Genomic DNA, 20,470 nt, shown 5'->3' on the forward strand with positions numbered 1-20,470 from the left:
TATATGTTCTGTGTACTCAGACTAATTTCCCCATAATATTTATTCTTGGAGTTGCACAATATAGGGAGAGGCTGATATTTTGAATTGCAGACACTGAAGATCACACACCATACTAGGAAATGTTTGTTCAGATTCACTGTGAGAGCTAATTTAACACATGGCTGAAGGAGAAAATGTGGGTACTTTCAACATTATATCCATCTGTATTATGTTTTACAATGGTTAATCCTACCGTGTTCCCCCCCAAAATAAGACAGGGTCTTATTTTCTTTTGACCCCCAAAATAAGCACTTGGCCTTTTTAGGGAGGTCTTATTGTTTTTGAGGTGCAAGAGGCAGCAAGCATGGTCACCTCATGACTGCTACTATTTTTGCAATATTTTTGGGGAGGGCTTATTTTAGCGCATGCACTCAAAAGCCAGATTGGGCTTATTATCCGTTGAGGTCTTATTTTCTACCCTGTGTAGCTTGTGTACCTTGTACATTATTTAACAATAAGAATTTAGAGTTTGCAATTAAAGCTAGTGTGGGGTCCTTTTGGTCTGAGGAGCTGTTTACGCGGCCATGCTTTCCTTCCATATATTGCTTTCATTCCCCCTTCTAAATTTCAGCAGTCAGAGAGAAAAGGGAACAAAGAGCAGCCTTAGAAACAGCAATGTTGGGGAAATTCTTGTTGTTGTTGTGCCATATCCGTTGATCGAACGTTGGTGATCATGTTGGTGATCCTATTTTTGTCAACAGCTGCATGAAAAAGTGCTGTTGAGTTTTGTCCAAACCAGTCCCTTAGGTTTTGAAGCCATGCTGTTCTTCTTCTGCCTGGACCTCGTTTGCCTTCAATTTTCCCTGGAGGATTAAGTTAAGGATGCCGTATTTTTCTGGGTGTTCGCATCACATGTCCAAAATATTCTAACTTTCGCTTTTTAATGGCTTTGATGATTTCTTTGATGGTTTATTCTTCTTTGATGATTTCAAACCATCTTCAGATGTAATTCTCCTATCTCCCAAGCTCCCTTCCCCTACACATGCATACAGTGGTGCTTTCTCAATAATGCTTTCCTTCTCTTCAGTCCTAATTGAACATTAATAGCCAATGGCATTCCTGTTCCTTTCCCTATTCCTGAACAATCTCCAAATGTAAACAGCATTCTCACAGAGGCCATTTGAAGCATGCACTGATGGAAGAGAAAGTAGAGTAAAGGAATTCCTATGTGTTGCGATAGTAATTTTGGATCAAAGTTAATTATGCTTAGAAGAAACTAACGAAGCTACGGTAATGGAATCAGCATTAATTTCATCATGACCAATTTAATCTATAAAGCTTCCTGTATAGATAAGTATGATATGTAATTTTTTTTAACTTTTTCTTTGGAAGCAGGGAGGAAATGGCTTGCAATTAAATATTTTGAATGGCTCTACAAGAATCTATATCTAAAACAGGATATAAAAACCTGTTACTGAACCAGCACTGGTCATTTTCATCCTGCTGCAAAGATAGTGATTTCAACTTTTTATTTCATTTATTTGTTTGTTTTTATTTTTATTTTATTATTTTTTAATTAACTTGAGGTGGTGAGCATTCTATTTTCCCCACAACAATGTGAGGTGTATTATAAGTGAGTTCACTACTTGGGCTGAGAGAGAGTGACTGGTCCAAGATCAGCCATAAATGATAAATCAAATGATTCAAATTTTCTGTATGATAAATTAAGAAAATGAATGACTATAGGTTTGGTTTGTAGTTGTTTGTTTTTGCACTGAAAACATATTTCTGTTTCTACATTCATTAATTCGATTTTCTAATTTCATTTGTATTTTCTAGGGCAAACCATATATGCTCACAGATTTACAAATTTAACTGGAGAAAATCTAACCAATATCAGTTTGTTTGAAGATCACTGTGGCAATCTCTTATATGATCTGATAAGTTTGTCAGTTAAGAGGTATTCAAAGGTATTGCAATTTTATTCAATATGATGGTAATATTGCCTAAATTTCTGAGACAGAAGAAATGTCTCTATTAATATATATTAAAACAGTATTTCCCAGATAAATTCATCAGTGCTTTTGGTTAATTCACCTGTGTGAGGTGGTTAAATGAAAATGCAGCTTGAAAAATGCCTTTGTCCAGAAATGAAGTCTGTGAACTCTAAAAGTGAGTGATGTCTTTGGCAAGTGGAAAACTGCAGATATTCCTGTTTTTCTATGGCCCTAATGCTCTAGAGAGATCAACAGTGTTTAGACTGTGACAGGAAACAAAAGAGCTGGTTATAGCTGGTTGTTATATCCATTTATCTCCTAAATTTAGTTGTACATTTGTTAGAAAATGGGGGGGCATGCCCCACACACACACATACAAACACACACACACACACAATTTTTAGTATTCTACTTTGAAGGAAAAAAAAGAAACGGTTTGTTTGATAAATCATTCTTGTTTCCCCTTCCAAAGTTCCCAAGTGCAAAATAAATTATTCAGCTAATTAATTCTAAACTATCAAATAGGTTAGTCTTAAATTGGATAAAGGGCAAATCTACATGACATGTAAAAAGTAAGTATTTATTTTCCAAATGTAATGCAAAATGGAGTGAAACTTTTTAAATCTTAAAAGGGGAGTGGTATTCTGTCGCTATATGTGACTACAATACCACCTGCTGGTACATCAAGGTATAACTCATTTGATTAAAGATGGCAGACTAACAATTCAGGAAATATTGCATTGCTTCCGAACAATGTAGTGTTTTTATTCCATCATGTATGGCAGTAAACATATGCATTTGTAGGTTCTATCATAAAAATTAGTGTTGAATAATTTGAAAATATTAGTTTATTTAGCAATAACATAGTTTTATCATATTTTCAGGAATAGAGAGTTCACAAAGTTAATGCTGCAGAAATTTCTTAAGAACTATTTATGCAGTCTATGGCTTTATTTTTTTTCCTTTTCATGCTAATACGGTGGGGAATAGAAAATGAAGTTGTTTCTTGTGTGCCCCTTTTATTTGAATTATTCTAAAATCCATGTTGGTTTTCTGCATGGTATAGAGTATAATAAGTAGATGTGTGACTATTACTAAGGTTTTAACTATAATGTCAGCCATCCTGAATTGTAGCTTTTAATATCTGATAGGTAATTTTAAATAACCACAGTACTTAAGAACAAGCTCTGTTGAATTCAGCAAAGTGGATACTAAGAAAATATAGAGAAGATAAGGCATAGATTTAGTGAACTAGTTTTAAAAGCATTTCTCCAGAATTTATATGAATGTTAAACAAATTTGCTTATGCATTATTTGATAATGGTCAATGTGGCACTTGAAATTTCAAACATAACCAGATTATTTAAATGTGATTTTTAAAGTAGGCCATTCTTCCAAAAATTGCTTTCGAGAGTCATGAGGGTTTCTAGAATGGAATAGGAAGAAGGAAGTCACCAAAATTACCTTTTCTAAGTCTTAACAGTAGGACAGTCTCAATAATTTTTCACCAATAAGGAAGTGATCAATGTGTATGAATTGTATTGAGTTGAACACTCCTTAAACATTTTCTTAGTATTAGGCACATAAATAATTCCTTGTGGTTTTGACAAATCTAAATAAGTCTCTCTCTCTCTCTCTCTCTCTCTCTCTCTCTCTCTCTCTCTCTCTCTCTCTCTCTCTCTCTCTCTCTCTCTCTCTTTCTCTAACATACACATCTATTCATTTTCTTCCTTAAAAGGAGTCACTTCTGAAAAAATTGCAATAAGCGAAGAAATTATAACACCACAAAGATAATGCACAGTCTTTAAATTTGGATTTCAAGCACATGCATACAAAGATCTGGCAGCTTTTTTTTCAAAAAGGAAGACAAATTTTATATTACTTGCTGGATGGCTTAATATTTTTATATTTACACTTTATTTCAGTGATATTTTTCAACTGCTTCCTCCATCTCTGAAGTTTGTTCAGGTATAAATGTTTTTTGCCTTCTCTGAGTTAAAATGTTATTTGTTGCAGGTTAGGCTCTCCGAAGCTCTTATTACTCACCACTATACGTGTACCTGTATAAAAGAGCTGTGGGTTCTGCTTATTCATCTGCTCAACCACAGAAATAAAGCATCTCTTACAGAGGTAGGAATTGTTACATTCCCAGCATGAATACATTTCATGAAACATTGCATTGGAAACCTGCAGAAATTCATTGTTTGACAAATATATCAAACGGTTTTATCTACCCCATAGGCAAACTTATATCAAAGGTGTTGTTCCTCCCCCCCCCCCCCCGCCCTATAAACCTTAAAGAAATTTATGTTAGTTGACCAGCACAGTCAAATAATTTTCAGCATGGTATTGCTGGATATTATCAGACCAGGAATAAGGTAACCATCCATTCAGACTTAGTTGGGGAATCATTAGCACTGTAGTAGCTTAAAGAATCAATAGCACAATAAGTGATTCTTTCCACCACTAAGAATTTATAGTTAAAATTTCTGGTATTTGGCCCTGGGGAGGTTAGTCTTAAATTAATACTGCATGTCCAGATAATAGTCAAAGGTTCTTCATAGGCTCTATCTTCTCTTGACGTGTGTTGAGAACTTCACTATTCTAAACTGATTTACATTGTAGCTCATAGAACTTCTGCTTTACTAACAGTACATATATTTGGAATGAAGGCGAATATATGTGTCCCAGGATAATGTTGTAGGATCCAATCTGGGTCGGTCACCAGGACCAGAGGAATGGAATGGAATTGAATTGAATTGAATTGAATCTCAGTGTACATACAAGCAATAAGTGATAAACCATTATCATAGTCGTCATAAAAATACATTCATCATAAATCATAAGGTACAATACTTAGTGATAGTCATAAACAATCAACATAAATCATACCAGGATACTAAATAAACAATATAAATCATAAGATACAAGCAACAAAAGATTGAATAGTCTTCCAAGCTTTCAGATTCGTGCTGGAGCCCATCCTTAGGGAATGTCTCTCTAGCAGAGTGTGACCGACCCAAATTGGATCCTACATACATTTGGAAATGGTTATTGATTACATTAAAAGGAGTGGCAAGGTATTGTATTGTTACATTATTTTACTTTTATTTATTGTTTTTACTTACTTTTGGTGGGTCCATGATCTTATTACTATAAAGAACAAAAGCAAATGTTGGCTGTAATAATCTAGAATCCTGCTAGAATTGATTTTTTTTTTAATTGAACAATTTGCCTGAGTGTAAGTAATCACAAAACACAAACTTGGAGAATCCTGAAACCTGTCTTTATTTCCACCAAATAATAGCAAATTACTGCTCTCATCTAGTTTGTCCTTCTCTTGATTATACTAAAAATAGGCCCTGTCCTTTATATAATCTAAAGATGGCCTCTTAAACTATATAGTTACAATCTGAAGTTTATATCTAAAATAGCTGGAAAGCACCAGGTTGCCTATCTCTACCTTAGTTGCATAATTTGGATTTTAAATATAAAGGTTTGTTCAGAAATTGTTGATTGAGATGTGGCTGAACTTGATTTGATACTTTTATTTATTCAGGTTTTTTGCCTCTTACAATCAAGAGACTTTACTTTGTTTTTTGTCTTTTACTTTGTTACAGTGCTATGTCAAATGTCCCTTTCTCCATAGATTGTCCCCAAAATGGTATACATTTATATTAATGGTATATTTTGATTACATTCATGGAAACTCTAAATCATACTAAGTCTACAGTGAAGGTCAAAGAATTAATATACCCATGTCCAATTCAGAACCTGAGTTTATTAAGAAAAATATATTATCAAAAGTAGAATTACATAGAACAGGGGTGTCAAACTTGATTTCATTGAGGGCCACATCAGGATTGTATATGACCTCGGGGCGTGGGTGGGATGGGTGTGGCCAGCTTGTCACTCGTGTGATCAAATGCCACTTTTGCTAGTAGTTTTCACTAGCACTCTGCCAGTGAAAACGGAGCCTGTGAGGACCATGCGTGGCCATCCTAGGCTCCATTTTCAGCTGTGATGGGCTCCTGCAGTCCTCTGCCAGTGAAAACAGAATCCAGGAGGGCTGCAGGACGCAGTCTCAGCCAAAAACAGGGCCCTCCTGGCCTCCGTTTTTGCTGGCAGAGGCACTGTGGGCTGGTCCTTCGGTGTTTCCAGGGCGGCCCTATGGGCTAGATCTAAGCACCCCATGGGCAGGATGCGGCCCGCAAGCCTTAAGTGTGACACCCCTGACATAGAAGAACGAATATTTGGCTTTCCATGGATTTTTACCTGTTCTGGAAATATTTAACCAGAATGTGAATGTGCATTTTTGTACATATTCACTCAGAAATGTAACTATATATAAATTAAAGTATATCCAAGGGTATAGAAAAAGATCAGATTGTTTTCTGTTTCGGCCTCAGAATTTGTCCTGTATAAACTGCTATATGGTGAAGCACAAAAGCAATAGGAAAAATTCTCAAGAGCTAAGCAGATGGCTGAAGTGTGCAGCTTTCCTTTTAAAACTGTTGGTTTTCTTTACAGTCTTTTTGGAACTGGCTAAATAAAATTCTGAAAAAAGTATTCGAAAAAAGCAATGGTACTGATGAAGTATCTGGCTTTGAATCAATTCCATGCAAGGATCCACTGAGCTTCAGTTGGTGGATTATAACCCACTTGGCATCACTTTATCATATTGACCGGAATGGATATACAGATGAAAAGGTAAATTTGTTCTTTTTCCATGAGGAATATTTGTAAGGCGTTTCTAATAGTTCCTTAATTTCCACAAAAGTTTTCATACTTATGAACAAAATGGCATATGTATTTCTTAAATGTGAGCTTCAGGAATCTTAATATTACCCTACCTTTGAGTTTTAAAAAAATGTTTTCTATTTTCTATATTCTTTAAAAAGTGAAATGACAGGTGCCAATTTAGTAACATTAGACAACATTAACCATTAAAGGTTACAGTGTGCTTTTAATTGTTACATTCCTGTTGTACAAATATTTATTCTTTAAGCTTACTAAGAGTATATCGAAATGACGAAGAAATTTTATTGTTATCATTGATTTAGAAGGAATTTATTATAAAGAGAGTAGTCTTGAATTATGGAATGTTTTACACGACTATGTTGTTGAAGGTGGGTGGCTGAATGCAATAAGAGTGGTAGATAAAGGATGTTTCAGAACAAATGGAGGGCTGTCCCATGTCCCCCTTCAGTGTATTTGTGGAGAAATGTACAGAGAATGCTTGTGATGATGGAATGCATGACGACTAGGTGAATATATTTTTGCCTTTGTATATAAATAAAGCCATATTGTTAGTAGAGAAGTTGAATGGTTTGTTGTGAATACCAGTGATGTCTAATCTTTTTGTCATCGCGTGCTGAAAGCGTGCACCCCCGCACATGACAGCACATGTGCTCACACCCATAATGCAATGCACGCTCACCCCCTGCACTCCCCCCATGCATGTGTTTTGGGCTTAGTAGGCCTCCCTACAGCCTCCTGGGAGCACAAATGGGCCACGGGGATGCACCTTCCCCCATGCCCCCCCACATGCACATGTGTTTCCCGCATGCATGGCAGAGACCTGAAAATCAGCTGGCTGGCAGGAGGCGCAGGCACATGAGCAGTGGAGCTGAGCTCACGTGCCCGCAAAGAGGGCTCTGCATGCCACCTGTGCCATAGGTTCGCCATCACGGGACCATATGATACATCGAGGAGGATGGATTTGAAAATTAATATATCAAAGACCAAGGTAGTGGTGCTTGACAGAGAGGAGAGCGAATATTTACAAGTCATGTAGAAGTAGTGAAAAACTAGAGCAAGTTGATAAATTCATGTATTTGAAAGTGAGAACTTTTTAAGATGGACCAATGTTAATGGTACAAGGTCTGAAACAAGAAATGTTTACCAAAAAAAACCCAGAAATGGTTCTGATTTAACAGCATGCTGCTGCCCTTTCTGTTATCTCAAAGTGAGAGGCCTGACAGGGGAAATATAAAAGTAGCTGAATGCAGAAGGATTTAAGCGGTAAAATAAGAAGAGATAAGGTCAAGAGTGTATTAATTCTGAATATAGTAAATACGATTTGAATGTAAAACTGAGACATCAATAGAGCTGATGACGTCTTGAAAAAGACACCAAGTACCAATGTATGAAGCAAAATATGAATGGGGTGGAAACAGGGATGGTTTGAATGGTAGAAATTTTTGAAGGTATCTAGTGAACTAACTGGGCGTAAAGTAATTTTAGCTATGTAAACATTTAAAAAAGAAAAGAAAAACCAAGCCTTTATTTTCTTGGATTTATTTCTCTTCTCTTCTCTGCCTCTTATTTCTTACCCCAGAGAAAGCAGTATTATAATTATATGTGTAATTATATGTATGTTAAGCACTGAGGGTTTGACTTCATTCAGTTGACTCGTAGTTTTTATAGATACATATTCTATTTGTGAAATTTTTCATTTGTTATCATTCTTTAGACATTGTTTTCATTATATTTTGATTTTTCAGCTGGTCAGAGAAACTACAATTTGGCTTGGTTTTAGAATGGCGTACAACCCCAGCCAATTGTGATTTGTTTAATGAGCTGCTTTTAATAAAAAGCATCACTTTGTTTCTGTATGAACCCAGTCTATGAACTCCTAATATCTGACAAATTATTGCTGTGAATTTACACTGACCTTGAACACCAAAATGAAATCTGGGTGCTTAATATTAATAACTTTTGAAAATTAATTAAAAAATGGAAACCAAAATTACTAAATAATCAGCCTTACTGGGAGGATGCATACTAATTTTTATAGTCTGGTCGCTTTGGCTTGGCTTCTGCAAGCAGCAAAGACTACAGCGACCATTAAATGATCAGAAATGAAAAGCTCAACATTATGTACAAATGCAGCTCTTAACATTTCTTTTCCAAAAAACTGTTGTTATTAGTCTCCAAACCTTCAGTTGGTCAAAGCAGGCCAGGACTCTGATCCAGCTTTGAGTAGGGGTATTCACAGGCTTCTGTCGAAGCAACTAAAGCTCTAAAACAGGTAGACCTCGTAGGGCAATGTCTGTTTAATTCTGTCCTGCCCTGCCCCCATAGATATCCCTGGGTCATACCATGTTTTCCCGAAAATAAGGCAAGGTCTTGTTTTCTTTTGAACCCCGAAATAAGCACTTGGCCTTATTTTGGGGGAGGTATTATTTTTGAGGGGCAGGAGATGGCAAGCGTGGTCACCTCATGGCTGCTGCTGCGTTAACAATATTTTGGGGGAGGGCGTATTTTCAGGGGAGGGCTTATTTTAGCGCATGCGCTCAAAAGCCTAATTGGGCTTATTATCCAGGGAGGCCTTATTTTGGGGGAAATGGTATTATAAGCTTTCCATCCCTGATAATTCTGTAGCTTTCTCCTCATCTTTCAGGTAGAACCAAATGTTATCAGCCAGGTATAACCCAATTGTTTGTTTGGATCAATAATTTAGAGGTTTGAATGACAAACATTTTGTGTGATTGGAACAATATTAATAAATCAAAGCCATACATTTTTTTTCTTTCTTAATAAGAATTTCTTGGAGATTACCACTTGGGCAAGCATTTTTTAATTTCTCTTCACTGAAAGGCATACAGCATTTGACTTGATTTCTAGGTCTGTTTCCTCTTAATAAATGAAAGTGGGAAAACATGACATTGATTGAAATTGTTAGTGCTAAATATTTTGAAGTGTTATGTTGTTTTGTCATAGCTAGTCTTAAGATATTAAAGGTAAAGGTTCCCCTTGTACATATGTCCTAGTGGTTTCCGACTCTAAGGGGCAGTGCTCATTTCCAATACAAAGCCGAAGAGCCAGTGCTGTCGAAAGACGTTGTCATGTGGCCAGCATGACTAAATACCGAAGGTGCATGGAACGCTAATATACATTGTCTATTTCTCATTAAATAGGCAATAGTTATGTTTAACTATAAGTTAAAGTGATCAAGATATGAAGAAACATATGCTACCAGCCTAAATTGCCTTACCTTTAGTTAATTGATGGTAGATCTGCAATTTCCTGTGTCATATTTAAAATAATTATTTTATATCTTCAGATTGTCTGTTTTAGAAATCTATAGTTGTACCCTGAAGATCCAAATTATTAAAAAGAATACTTTGATACCATAATAGTCTAGATTTGATATGCATACTCATATGATTTCAATTTAAAAAACATTTAAGTATATTTAACGTTCAAACAACTTTAGGAAAGATCTGTGCAGCATTAAAAGTTTATGACTTGGTTTGTATATTAGCACATTGTAGTGTTCCATTATATAATTTATTTGGTTTTGGTTTAATGCTTAATAGAGGTGTGTTTGCTGCCTTTATTTAGTCAACCTTGATATATCCATCAATTTTTATGTATATTTACACAATTTAGTAATGTAAATAGTTGGTAGCAATTTGTGTTGGATTAAAATTGGAAAGTGTCAAATTTCTCTAAGAAAACATCTAACTTTTTAAAAATTTGTAAAACACAGATAGATCTTAAGTGTCTTTTTCTTAACACCCAAAGAGCCTGCATTATCATATTCTTAAAGGCTATATTCATAAATTTCAAAAACCAAAGAGAAGTAGAAATATTACAACTTTTGAACATTGCAGGGGTCAATTTTAATGCTGCTCAGGGCTAACAAATATAGTTCGAATGACTTTGAGCTAAATATTCTTACCTTTGAATAGTTTAAAATACTTTCTAAGATAAGGGAAGAGTGCTTTCCAGCTGAGCAGCTTAGCAACTCAACAAGTGAACTAGAAGAAGAAACTAGATTCTTTTTGCATAGAGTTAAAAAGAAATGTTGCCTATATACTTAAAGTTGCAACTCAAGTTGTATTTTTAAGTAAAATGACAAATGAATGCAAAATCATATTTCATGCTATTAGCTGAGAACTACATGTGTGTTTGTTTAGCAGATGGTATCCCAAATGTTTTCCTCAGGCGGAAATGGCAGATACACTAAGGGAGTGAATATTTTGCAATGCTTTATGAAAACCTATATTTCAAAGGCAAAACACTTTTTATTAAAGATAGAAAATGATTGTCATTTCCTCACTGTTGGGGCTTTTTAATCCAAGACTTGAACACCTTTTGAATTATGTTTATAAACTTGATTTATGTAAATAGACGGCCTTAATTCTTTATTCTTCATTGACACAGACCAAAATTAGAGAGGGCAGTAATCATTTCTAGATCTTTTCATAGATTTCATTAACACCACTTGTGGTTAAGAATTTCAGGAAAACTAACTTATATCACATGCTGGCTATGATTTTTAGAAAGATGTCTAACTGAATGAATTGCTAGTTGTGATTCATATTAAATCCACTGAAATTAGCTGCATTCTTGATCCTTTAAATAACATAAATATAGCATAGTAGACACGTTGAATTTAGTACCTAAAGGATAATTTAAATTATATTTATGCATTCTTCTAGGCAAAAAATAATATGAAATATTTTATTCTAACAAGAGCAAAATGAATTTGTTCTTTGTGAGGCTCAGAAATGTTCTAATTTCTAATCAGTTCTAATTTAGTACTAATTTGGTACTAATTTAACAACAGGATAGGAAGATGTTTTTTATGTACTAATTTTAAAAACAGTAAAAAAGAAGATAGCCTTTCACTGTTTCATTTACTTGTCATAGGTCAAGTGTGTCAAATTCAATTTCATTTCAATTCAATTTCATTGAGGGCTACAACAGGGTTGTGTTTGACCTTGGGTAGGCCATGGGGGTGTCAATGTCACTCATGTTGGGGGCATTTGTGGCAGCTCGATCGTTCTGCCAGCGAAAATGGTCTCCCAAGCTCCGCTTTCAGCTACAACGGCATCCTGCAACCCTCTGCCAGCAAAAAAAGAACTCGGGATGGACTAGCAGAGGCACCACGGGCCAATTGTGACACCACAGGTCAAATCTAAGCACCCCGCAGACCGAATCTGGTTCCCCGGCCTTGTGTTTGACACCTCTGTCATAGATACACTCATGAGAAGAAACATGTTGGATGAATCCCAGGCTTTAGTTGGTCTATTCATCTGTGCCTATGATAGTAACTATGTACATACGAAAAATTCACTAGTCGTAGAGTGTATTTCTCAGTAGCAGGTATATAGCAGTGATACAGGAGAGGCATTATGACTAATACCATTTAACAAACCTTCATGAATTTGTCTGCATATAATCCTCAACTTCCAAATGGTTACTTAATAAACATTCAAGTTTGCAGCCTACCTACAAAAGGGGAGTTAAGACTTGGTTCTGAAGTTCCAGCACTTCTCCCCACCCCCCGCCTGCAGTCACATGACTGTGTTTTATGATGTTTTTGGCCAAACCATGCCATAGCGAACAATGGGGTCACTTAACAACTGCCACAAAGGTCATGAAATCAATTGATTTTCTTATACTATTTTTTTAAAATATCCTTTATGAAATAGTACTTCTGTCAGAGCTGAAACTTCCATCATTCAGCTTCACTGAATGATCCAGATGCCACTTTTATGAAAGAGAGAGATCTCCCTATTTTCTTTCTCAAAAACTTGCATATCTTCATATAGCTCTGTCCTAATGTGCTTTTACTCACTTTTTTCCCAGTTCAGAAATGTAACCTCTACATAGTTTATTTAGGCTACAATCTTGTTGGTTAGCTGACAAATCACTGACTTCAGTAGAGGTAGTCCTTGACTTAGAACAGTTAATTTAGTGATTGTTTGAAAGCAATGACACTGGGAAAAAAGTAACATGTTCATTTTTCACACTGGTGATTGTTTTAGCATCCCCATGGTCACATGATCAAAATTCAGACACTTGGCAATTGACTCATATTTATGACGGTTGCAGTGTCTTGGGGTCATGTGATCCCTTTTGCAATCTTCTGACAAAGTCAGTGGAAAAGCTAGATTCACTTAACAATCATGTTACTAACTTAACAACTGCAGTGATTCACTTAAAAACTGGCAAGAAAGGTCGTAAAATGGGGCAAAATTCACTTGTCTTGCTTAGCAACAGAAATTTTGGACTCCATTGTGGGTCATAAGTCGAGGACAACCTGTATGAGTTGCTTATGGATAGGCTTCTACAGAGTAATTGTTATTGATATTATTTATAAATTAATTCTTTCCAACTCTTTTCCATTTAGAAACCAGTAGAATCCAACTGGCCTTATGTTGAAGATCTGCTGAAACAAGCAGTCAATAATCAAGTAAGTGTTTTAATAATAACTTGAAAGTTTGATGATGGCTACTTCAAAATATAGGGACAAGGGATATAACGTATCTTATTCATTTGATTGCTTTCTGAAATTAATTTTGTAGCATGATCATTCTAGTTGAACTTCTAAACTAAGATTCTACATAGTTTCCTTCTTGCTGGAAGAATATTTTCTTAAATGGTTGGGTTTTTGAAGATAAATTGTCAGATAAAGTGCATGGTAGAGATAATTATCCTGGACGTGTTACTTGGCTCCTTTGACAAGATATATTCCAAATAAGAACAGGAAGCTTAGAAAATGTATACGGCATCTGAGGGTATCAAGTTGAGAGACGTGATAAGGGAGATAGTCTATTGCATTGAAAATTCAGCTATATCCTCATCACAGCAGGAAGGTGACTTGACTTGCTGAGCAATTTGTCTTACAGGCTTGAATCAAACTCTTACTGATAAGGTTGTAGCTTTTGAGCACTCATTTCATACCTTATCATTTTTCTTTCTGCAGAGCTGTTAATGCAATACTTTGTGGCCCAGAGGTCAGAAGTGACCTCCTTTTAAAAGTACTTTTAAGTATGCTGAAGATATTAATGTAGTTTTTTTTGGTGTGAATTTGTTCTTGGTTGCATGATATGAAATGATAAATTAGTATCAACCATTACATAAATAATTTGTTTGAGTTGTTTTGTGTAGCTGAAGAAAGCTGGCCACATAGTCAAGCAAAAGGATTGGTTTTCCCTTTGACTTTAACTGTCAAATTACGAATTAAATTAATGAATTCAAAATTTAGTCAAGATTCCATTAATTGAAATATTATGAAGCTTCCTGTTTAAGGAAGACAATTGTATGGTGGTGGTGTTCCACTTTGTCATCTTCCCTCATAATTGTCCAACTTCTTTTCCTGTAATAATTCAAAAGGTCTATCAGCCATCGAAAACAAAGAGGAAGAAAATTGTGTGAGAATTTTAGCCCCAATTCACATTTTTAGTACCAAGCAAGACTTAGCTTAGCTTATCATAATTAAAGTGATAGGTGTAATTTTATGTATGTTTATCATAGTTTCTTTGAATCAAGTGGAATTTGCTTCTGTGACAATGAACATAACATTGGAATATATATATATATATATATTATTAGGGTTGGCAGAAAAAAAAAAGAAAATATGAGTATGGTTAGGGGAAAACAATAATATTAACTGTTTATATGATGAATGAAACTGATTTTCAAACTCAAATAACCTCAAAAATGTTTTATTATTTTTATGTAGTCTTTGGAAAAATATAGGAATGGTTATTAAACTCTCTTCTCCCTCAGATTTTACTGTAAAATATAATTTCATAGCATATAGTATTTTATTCTGAAATTTAGCTAATTTAGCTAGTCAAATTTAGCTAGTCATCACTGTCAAACTATTCACTAAGGCTGCATTACTATTACTATTAGTCTTCTCATCGTTCCTATCACCCATCTCCTCCCACTTATGACTGCATGACTGTAACTTTGTTGCTTGTATCCTTACTATTTATATTGATATTGTTTCCTGATTGCTTATTTGTTCCCTATGACAGTGTTGTACCTTATGATTCTTGATGGATGTGTCTTGTCTTTTTATGTACACAGAGCATATGCACCAAAGAAAATTTCCTTGTGTGTCCAATCACACTTGGCCAATAAAGAATTCTATTCTATTATAGTCTTTCTTAGTTAAAATGGTGATAGGGTAGCTTTAGTTACTGTATGTTGCTGTGACTGATATTTGAAGAACACAAAATGTAGCTGCTTATTGGAATTGGGTAGAAACTTTCCTTGGAATTGAACTCATTACTAGTAAACATTTATTTTTAAATGGTGCCCTGGTTTTGGCCTCTTCATGTAAACAATATATGATTGTATATAAAGAAGAAATAATAGTATTTTTCTTAAGATAAGAAAACATTTGTATCAAAAATGTTGTGCTTCTATATTAAGCCAAACTTAAAAAAATATATTTTTCTTTGAACCTACTGTTGTATTTTATAACCATAATTTCTAACTTATGATCAGTGGCCTTCGCCAAGGTGGGAAATAGTGTTCTTAAATCAATAGGTTGTTTTGCCCTTAAAAATTAATTTCAGTTGGCCAGTTCCCTTACAATTGACCAAGGATTATATTTTAGTTCTGTTCTTTAAAATGCTACATTCCTAACTGCATGACAAATGTGTTAGTGTGATAGCTCATAGAATGCTGGGCATTTAAAGTTACAATAATGAATCACTATAAGTGAACCAAATCTATCATGTTGTTTATGGTAGCTAGAAAGTTAGAATTCTTCCTTTGCTTCAGATGATGTTTATCCCTAGGCATTAGGAAGTATTTTTGGCCCCAAGCATTTTTGCTGGACGATGCTTAGATATAGCCTACCCATGAATTAAACTCCAAGTTATCTTTCAAGTGTAGCATATTTTTGTAACTATATGATTCAAAAAAATATACATGGAGATTAGTTGATAATACGAGATAAATGATTGTACCATCATTTCTCAGATTGCTTTTTCTATTTTGCATGTGATTTTAACAGAATTTCCTTTTAAAGTCAGAAATAATAATTATAAAACAAAGTACTTAAATGTGAATTCTTCTGATTTGTCTTGTGGTCAAAATTGTTTGTATAAAATAGAAACCTTGATAAATTAAACAAAAAACTAATAATATCTTAATTTTTTTTGTCTGCTAGGCTGGAATTTTAGAAGAACAATTACGGATGCATCTTCAGTGTTGCTTGACATTAAGCCACATCTGGGATGTAAATCTCACTATTGTCACCATAGTTTGGGAACATTACAGCAAAAATCTGGTTAGTAAATTTTTTTTTAAAAAAAAAATCTAACAGCGGTTTATCTTTAAAAAAAGTAATCCAGTGTTTTTTGTTAAGTGATAGGATTTAAGTGGTTTTTTTGTTAAGTGGTAGGATTACTAATTTTTACATTATTTTATTCCAACAACAATACAAGTTTACAATATTTGAAATATTTTAACTTAAAATAATTGTATCTTATTATTATATAGCAAATAATCATTACAGATTCTGTAAAACAGATGATCGTTTTTTAAAGTATGCATTCAGTGTGCATTGCACTGTACCACAGAAATTATTTCAGATCAATAATATCAATTTTTAAATGACATGTTTTCAATAAATATAATAAATAAATACATATTCCGAAGGAAGGGATGGCCCAAATTCCATAAGATATGAAATTTCTTTTTCTGCTATTGTGGTGATGATAAGAAAGGAGCAGCAGATCTCCAATTAGCATTCATTCGTTGATTTATGTTCTAAAGCTAGAGAGCTCTTTACTTCTGCAGTTATAGACATCTGATTGGTTGTGATAAAATAATTTGTGGAAGAAAGTTAAAAGCATATGCCATGTTATGAAACTTTTTCTTTTTTTGCAGAACAACCCCTTTACCATTCCTTGGTTTGGTCTTAAAGGTCTTGCAAATATTAACAAGACACCCTTATCTATATATGAGTTGATAAAGAGCTACTGCAGTGACATACATACCCCTGACATGTATATATCCTGCAACAGTTTCCAATTTTTTCTTCGCATATTGGCACAAATAATGAAGAAAGCAGGCAAGATTAATGGTGTTCATCCATGGAAACAGATCAAAGGAAGGTAGGAGGGTACTCATTCATTCATTCCTTCATTCTCCTCATCTCTCTTATAAGGTGATTCTGAGAAACTTAATAGGTTTTCACCTAGGATTTTTCATGTCCATCATGTATTTTTTGTCTCTTAGAATCATCCCTCTTAAGATTTATATTCAGAAAGTATTTGGAAATATTCATAAAATGAAGGATTGCAAAAAAATCAGATTTGATTTTAATATTAAAAATATCTGTAATTAACAGGAATTCCTGGTGTTTTTATTTATTTTTTCATTTTCAGATGAATATGCAATTCATGTTGACAGTCATATTTATTTGAAGCAGATTATTTGAGTTAGAGTAATGAGTCAGTAGTAAGATGATCCTTTCTTATATATTAGCTTTCAGTGTTTCCCCCCCAAACCATCACTTGAATAGAAGTTATATTCACACATCAATGAAAACAATTTGTATGCTAAAAATTCCAGTAACAGAAAGCATTTCTGTGTAATTTTTAGTAATTTCTTCCTATTGACTCCTGCATGCTATAATCCACTCTTTTGATGATCCAGGCACTTTTCAGAAGTTTATGGAGCTGCAATATGGAAAAGGGTCAATAGAAACCACCGTGGTTTTTGCCTTATAGTTGTTTTTTTCAAGATGCATTCACTTGAGAAGCAAATGTGCTTCTCAGATCCAGGTAAAAGTGTGGATCAAAGTTTTCCAAATTGCTGCTCTAAAGATTTGTTGGGATTATTCTTTCATCTTTAGACTCAACAGATGATGGGGAATTTTAGTCAAACAGTTCCTAACAGGACTGGATTGTATAAGACTGCCATAAATTTTGTCAGTGTTTAAAAGTTCAATGTAAAGCAGGGAAAAAACTTCAATTGGTGGTACATCAGGAAACACTTTAGTTGATAATGTTTTACTAGATTTGTTCAAATCAATTTTCACTTTCTCCCCGACAGACTGTCACATACCGTAGTTTTGGACTATAAGATGCACCTTTTTCCCTCAAAAAAGAGGCTGAAAATCTGGGTGTGTCTTATACACTGAATACAGCATTTTTTTGCCTCCTGAAACCCTGCCCTTTTCACCAAAATTCCCATGCATAGCTTGTAGGAGGCTCCTGGGAGGTGGGGAGGGCAGAAATGAGCAAAAAATGGGCTGTTTTTTGCTCAATTTTGCCCCCTTCCAGCCCCCAGGAGCACTCTATAAACTTCCTAATGCCCCTTTTTGACAAAAAACGGGCCCATTTTTGCAAAAAACAGGCCATTCAAAACCTTGGAGCATCTTATACTCCGGTGCATCTTATACTCTGAAAAATATGATAAGTATTATTTGTGCTTCATGTACTAGCAGCTTCTGTTTAATGAAAGGTAGACAGAAATAAAACTTTTCTTTCAAACCTCAACAATGCTTCTTTCTCATGTACATTTGTGATTTACATTAACTCCATCACACTTGTCAGGCACATTGTACAGTTTCCCACTCTCTGAAGTTTTTTGTTCCTTATTCTGAATGTACTGGCATAAACAAAGTGGAATGTTGAAGAAATATGCATGCAGTAATACATTTTTAGTAGAAATGCTTTCCTTCAACATCACTCTTTTTCCATCAAAGAATTCTTTGGAACTAAGACTAGCTGGGGTCATCAATTCAAAGGACAATTGATTGCAAGTTGGTTAGAAGATGGGCAGGTATATAAATGCTTTAAATAAATAGATTCAAAACAAATTTTAAGGAAAAAAATTATGGGGGTTTTCTTTTATAATGCAGAATTTATTCAAAATTCCACCAGAAAAGAATGTGTGAACTAACAGAAGTTGGACTTCAAAATTTCTTCTATCTTTTCCTGGTGCTGGCGGCCTTAGCAGAGACAGAAGATGTTGCTAGCCGCATGATGGAACTTCTGCGCTTCCTCAGTCCCACTTCTACCAGTGTTACTCAGAAAGCTCTTATCTGGAAAGGCTACTTTGCCTTCATCTTAACGTACATTGATAAGAGCATGGACATCAGAGTGCTTGCTGAGCCACTTTCAGCAGCTTTCTGTGAAAAGGCAAAAGAATTCTTAGTCACAAGAAACGACCTTGTGCAGAAACAAAACCTTTGGATGCTACTTTCCACGTATGTTGATGGAGTCCAAGAAGTTTTTGAAAGCAGCGTATACTTGAACCTTTCTGAAGAAAAGCTGATGAGTGATGGGTTTAGTATGTTGTTGCCAGGTTGTCGAGGACCTGAACTCGCTGCAGTGTTAAACTTCCTGCAAGCTGTTTTGTTCAGACTGAGGTAAGAATTTTTTTTACGTCAAGTTTTCTGAAGTTCCTTTTTTTATTAATTTTTATTCATTTCAATAAATACATTGGTAACATATTTATTAATTTTTTACTCAACCATCCCTTTTTTCTTAGAATTATCTGAGAAGTGTACAAATGTGACTGAAATAATATACTACTAGTAGGATGTTATATAAAGTGAGAATGCAATGAACAAGAAATATGAGGGCAGACAAAAATGATTGTGAGGTAGTATCCAGCTAAAGAGCAGCATTCGCACACATTTTGTCATCTGCAGAGACCCATTAGGCCAACATATATAGCAAGAAGCTGAAATAAACTTGGAAGCTTTCAGGTTTTTTTAGTATAAAAATAGATGAGATGTTTAAGAGCTGTTAGACAAATGCATGTTCATTTTTTCTGGTAACAATGATAAGTGAAGATGTGCATAATAAGTGATACAATTAGGAAAAAAAGATATATAATGTTTTAACATACTCTTTTTCAATATGGATCTTACATTACAAACCATGAAATAGAGTAGAAGAGTATGAAATTTATAGTAGTGATGTTTTTGATCATTTATTTTCAGCTATCTCTTTCATTCAGGTTCTTCCCATATTTGCTGTATATGGCAAACATTTAACAAACAACAGGAAAGTTAACTTCCAATGTTCTCCATGAATGGCAGCAGTTGTTGTTAGTGTTTAAATTTGATCCTCCATCTTCTAAGGGACTTCCAAGCCACGTAACATAATAATTAAAACTAATCAGATCTTCTTTACAGGAGAATAAGATAATAGAAGTAGTTTCCATTATTCTGCTCTCTTGATGTAAGAGAAGCCTTCTCAAAAAATATTATTTCTACAAGATATAGACCTGATATACCTCCTTATAGGGAATTGATTTGGATGGTCCTACCACAGTGAGAATAGGCTGCTGAGGGACATTCCAAAAAGCAAAAATCCTACTACCAGCATCAGACTACTTGATTTCTGAGCTTGCATGCTTTTGAGGGTCTTACTACAGGTTAGAAAGGTGCAATTTTTACATCAATTAAGTTGATGTTAAGATATTTTTTTAAGAAAATCATACAATGGAAGGAAGAAATAGTGCCAGTTTTTTTTTAAAGGCAGGTTTGTTATTAAGCCCAAATATTTTTTTCCTTGATTTGTGTCATCATTAGCAACCTCCAAACTTCCTTTTTGTGGTAAAGATATTTTTGTTCATAATTTGCATTGGAGGCAAATCTTTTGGCTAAAAGTCACAAACTTTTTTAGGAAAGATAGAAGTCATCTTCACCCATCATCTTGCCATGCACCATAATGAGGCAGTTATTGATTGGTCACTGTAGGGGAAGGACT

General features: G+C 34.6%; 1 protein-coding gene across 1 annotated transcript in view; it reads left to right on the top strand.

Annotated features, from left to right (window-relative positions):
* Positions 1-20,470, top strand: part of MMS22L (MMS22 like, DNA repair protein) — an 87,343-nt gene that overhangs the window by 23,418 nt on the left and 43,455 nt on the right. The window contains exons 8-14 of the mRNA XM_087719151.1: positions 1,819-1,949; positions 3,993-4,106; positions 6,507-6,686; positions 13,126-13,188; positions 15,907-16,026; positions 16,629-16,855; positions 18,610-19,119. Of these exons, the coding sequence (XP_087575277.1) occupies positions 1,819-1,949; positions 3,993-4,106; positions 6,507-6,686; positions 13,126-13,188; positions 15,907-16,026; positions 16,629-16,855; positions 18,610-19,119 (1,345 nt within the window). The remainder of the gene's footprint in view (positions 1-1,818; positions 1,950-3,992; positions 4,107-6,506; positions 6,687-13,125; positions 13,189-15,906; positions 16,027-16,628; positions 16,856-18,609; positions 19,120-20,470) is intronic.

Source organism: Thamnophis sirtalis, unplaced genomic scaffold (genome assembly GCF_051295495.1).
Source record: "Thamnophis sirtalis isolate CommonGarterSnake01/CBP01778 unplaced genomic scaffold, rThaSir2_p1.2 scaffold_6, whole genome shotgun sequence".
Taxonomy (NCBI): domain Eukaryota; kingdom Metazoa; phylum Chordata; class Lepidosauria; order Squamata; family Natricidae; genus Thamnophis; species Thamnophis sirtalis.